Source organism: Austrofundulus limnaeus, unplaced genomic scaffold, assembly GCF_001266775.1.
Source record: "Austrofundulus limnaeus strain Quisiro unplaced genomic scaffold, Austrofundulus_limnaeus-1.0 Scaffold915, whole genome shotgun sequence".
Classification (NCBI taxonomy): domain Eukaryota; kingdom Metazoa; phylum Chordata; class Actinopteri; order Cyprinodontiformes; family Rivulidae; genus Austrofundulus; species Austrofundulus limnaeus.
Window position 1 is genome coordinate 87,671 of NW_013953317.1, and position 4,153 is coordinate 91,823.

At 38.7% G+C, this 4,153-nt stretch overlaps 1 protein-coding gene across 1 annotated transcript; it reads right to left on the reverse strand.

Moving 5' to 3' along the window:
* Positions 1-512: 512 nt before the first annotated feature.
* Positions 513-4,153, reverse strand: LOC106533256 (DNA (cytosine-5)-methyltransferase 3A; the record flags this gene model as incomplete). Its single annotated transcript, XM_014029494.1, is given in 3 exon segments — positions 513-863; positions 993-1,111; positions 4,084-4,153. Coding segments are annotated over 3 exon segments (331 nt in total), but the record flags the coding sequence as incomplete, so codon positions are not given.

The window sequence follows — 4,153 nt, forward strand, 5'->3', positions numbered from 1 at the left end:
TAACTGCAGTGTGTAGCATGCTCTCCTCTCATTGGTCAGTCAATGAAACCCTCGCTGATTGGTTGTAAGCTAAGCGACAGCGCCCTTTAGGATGTGATCATCCTGCGACAGAATCCCACTAACGCTGCTAACGCTGCTAGTGCTGCCAGTGCTTCCCTACAAAACATCAAACTTGCAGTTGCTGCCTGTGTCTCAGCTGCACTTCAAACTGCCGGACCACAGGTACCATCCATAATGTTTTTGATGAACACCTTTTGAATATAAATTTTAAATACCATCTTCAGCAGCAGGTGCTTTTGTCGCAGGATGATGACATCACAACAAAAGTTGCGCACCAACAGCAAAGGCTGTGTTCCATTCCAAAATTCCTCACTGTAAACTTTATCTTTTAACTGCAACGTTTAAGACGTAATTTTTACATTTGAATTAAAGATTTAATATTTAGACATAACATTTAACATTTTAATCTACAATTTAGTAAAAAATAACTAAATGTAAAAGCAGTGAGCTAAATAACAATAAAACGTTATTGAAAATTTGAACTAGGATTTTACACCCAGAAAGTGAGCTGAATAAAGAAAATGTGTCGGTGACATTTCATAACATTTCTTTTACACTTTGCGCCTCATACCAGAGCATAATCTGAGGATCAAGGCTCTTATTTCTAGTCACAACATACAGTTGTAGCACCAAACTGCTTCTGAGCAATTCCTTCGGCATCTCAATTGCAGGCGAAGTAATCTTTAAGTGGTGCAAACAGATGGCGGATAACAGGGACACTCCAAGATCTGCCCAGGAGTCTCTGCCTTGCCAGTCGGCTCATGTTGGACACATCCGTGTAGTGGACGGGGAAGCCAAAAACCCTGAGAGCAACCACAAGACCAGACAAACACAACCAAATTGACAGGAAGCATCACAAGACAAAAAAAAGTTATTTTGACATTCAGTTCTGAAAATGCGGTGTCATCATAGTTATTCTATGTTTTACATACCTCTCCATTTCAGTGCACCAGAGTATATCTTCTTTCTCATTCATGTAGACAGGGAAGTGCTGGTCCTTGCCCTGCTTGATGGAGTTAGATCTTGTGGTGATGGTCCTTACTTTACCAAACTTTCAAAAGAATAAAAATAAAAAACATCCGAGCATGAATACAAATTTTTTTTTTTTTACCTTAAATACATAAAAAGAAACAAGTCTGAGATACAGCAAATTCTATTTTATATCCCACTGCCAAAGGTAAATAGATTTGTTTTGTTTTACCTGTGTGTTTAGTTATCTGTTAACAAAATGTCTCATGAACCACTGGACAAAGCTTAATGAAACTCTCAGAAAGTAATCACTGTGTGTAAATCTACAACTTTGATTTTTTTTTGGAGTCACTCAAAATTAAGATGACCACCACAGCCAACTGACCACTGGAAACAAAAACGTCTTCAACTCAGAAACTTTAAAAATTTCGAGCTAAGATTTGGTGTGGTAGTAGCTGAGCATCATTACTAATACAAACTCCTATTGCTACACACTGCATGAAAACCACTGTTTAAAACTTTGGCATTAACTGCTGGGGTAAACACTGTTTGTCTGTTAGCAGAATATGTCATGAAATACTTCACAAATCTTAATGAAACTTTCACAAAATAATTACTGAATTTACATCTAGAATTCAATATCTTTTAGGGTCGCCCTAATTCAAGATGGCAAATATATCAAAAACACAAATGGCGTGCTGGGTTACCCTCCAAGCTGATTTAGGGGATTTTTGTGCAAAATGAGCAACTTTAAGATTGACAAGCAATTACAACATTAAGCAATTAACATTAAGTGCAGCAGGAAAGCTAGCCTCATTCGTGGCTAACTCATCTCCACCAGCAAACCCACCCTAAGAAACTGCAACTGATGCATCTCAAAACTCTAGGTGAAATAAATAAAAAAGAAAGTGAAGTAGGTCTTCTGGAAATGTTCTTTGTTGAAAAGATGTTTTGTTTTTCTGCCAACAGACTTCTTCAGTCTGAGAAGTTACAGGTAAGCTCAGCCTGTAGGTGAGTGTAAACTGCCAAGTCCTGGCCTGATGATGTARCTCTTCTGTGCTGACCCATTATTTTGAACAGTGGCTGGTTTGTTTCCCCGATGTATAACTATGTATATACAGCATACGCAACATTACTATGTTTGTGCTGGGGTACTAGATCTTTGAGGTGAGCCAGTCTTTGTCAAAGCGAGACAGTGTGTTTAGGAAATGAACATCTCAGTTCCTCTGAAACTCCCACAACATACGAAATGACCACTGGTCTGGGTTTGGCGTTTTCCTTTTCAACCAGTGGCTACCTGGAATCTCGTTTAAGTTTTTGTTTGATTTCAAGAAAGCCCAGTTGGGATAACCACATTGCTCTATAGCCTGTGATGTGTGTGATTTCTCCTTCTCCCTGGCTCCCCAGGCAGCAATCCCACTTATTTCCATGGCTTAGCTTGTTACTGAATTGAAAATAACAGAGGCCATCACTCATTGAAGATGTTTCCTCATTGATTCAAGACTCCATGAAACCTCCCCAAGCCTCACTGAATTTGTTGCAAACAATTCGTGAACTCCTTCCAAAAACGCCTCACCTCTGAAGAGTCTGTGGCTGGTGACAATTTTGTCCGTTAGAGCAGTGGTTCCCAAACTTTTTATCTTCTGACCCACAAAATATCCATGGCAAAAACTTGTGACCCCAAATATTACTGGTCTGATTACACAAATGTTGTTAATAACCCTAAAAACACAGGCTTTTTGACAATCTAAACAGCTTATACACAAATATAAATACTTATTTATACTTATTTTGTGATTTTATAATAGTTATAGGGAAAATATTACATCAGCAATTATTTTATTACCCTTTAAATTGATTTCTGGAGATTATCCAAGGTGCTTCATGACCCATAATTGGGTCCCAAGCCCAACTTTGGGAACCAAAGTGCAGTGGTTCCCAAACTTTTCAGCTTTTGACCCACAAAATARCAGTAGCAGAGACCTGTGCCACCAACTATTTTTGGATGATAAACATTTGTATCAGGTCAACAAAACATGGGCATAGAAACAATTTTTTATACTACATTTATCCATTTTAAATACACTAACCTCACTGCTTTGTAACAACTAAGGCAAAAATGTAATTAATTCAGAAAATCTTTTCAGGACCCCACCTTGATGTTTCGGGACCCCACTTTGGGTCCCGACCCCAACTTTGGGAAACACTACGTTAGACTCTGGTTGAATCCACCAGTAAAAAGCTGAAAGCTTAAAACATGTTTCAACTGGACCAACTTGACAACCTTAAGCACTGCTCAAGAAGAAACAACCTCTGCATTTTGATCATGGTTGAAAGAGTTGAGGATGGCACAGACCCAATCAGGCTAATTTCAAAAGTTCTGATGAAGCTACCGGGCCCCAACGTCATTTCTCAAAACATGAGGACTATTTGCTAACAATCTAGCTTTTACCAAGCTAAACTTTGCAGGAGTCAACAGGTTAGCTTCACGGGGGGTAGCCTGACGAAGCGGCTGCAGGTTCTAGAGGTTCACTCTAACCTAGAGTGGATGTGGGTAACTAATCACCCAAATGTTCAAAAGGGTTGGCAGTCATATTTCAGCAATGGAGAAACAAGCACAAAGGACAAAAAAGTGCATGATCACAGACAGCAGAGACAGATGGAGAGCCAAGCACAGAGGCACCATCTTTGACCAAAATGGCTAAAACTCCATCATTTCACAGCATATGACAAACTTTAAAACTGTCATGAAAGACAAATGTCAATTTGCATTTCTTTAAGGAATGCTGTGCCTTTAATTTAATGTTTTAGAGACAGGATTTGTTAAAAAGAACTTTATAAATATAGTAAATCACTGTTTTTCTAAACTGATGTGATAATTGTTGCCTCTTGCTGAAACATTGTTTCATGAAGTGTGCCAAGCTGCGCTTTCCTGATTCTGTTTGAGATGCTTTACTTAAAATAAATATATTAGATGTAAAACTTGTAATAGTTTATGCCTCTGATTAAATCAGATTTGCCTTTTTGTTTTCATCTTGACTTTTACAAATGTACCTTAGCGGTTCTGCCATGTTCCAAACAGTCCTGGAGGTCCAGCCTGTCGGTGCACATTGCTGTCAAAGGC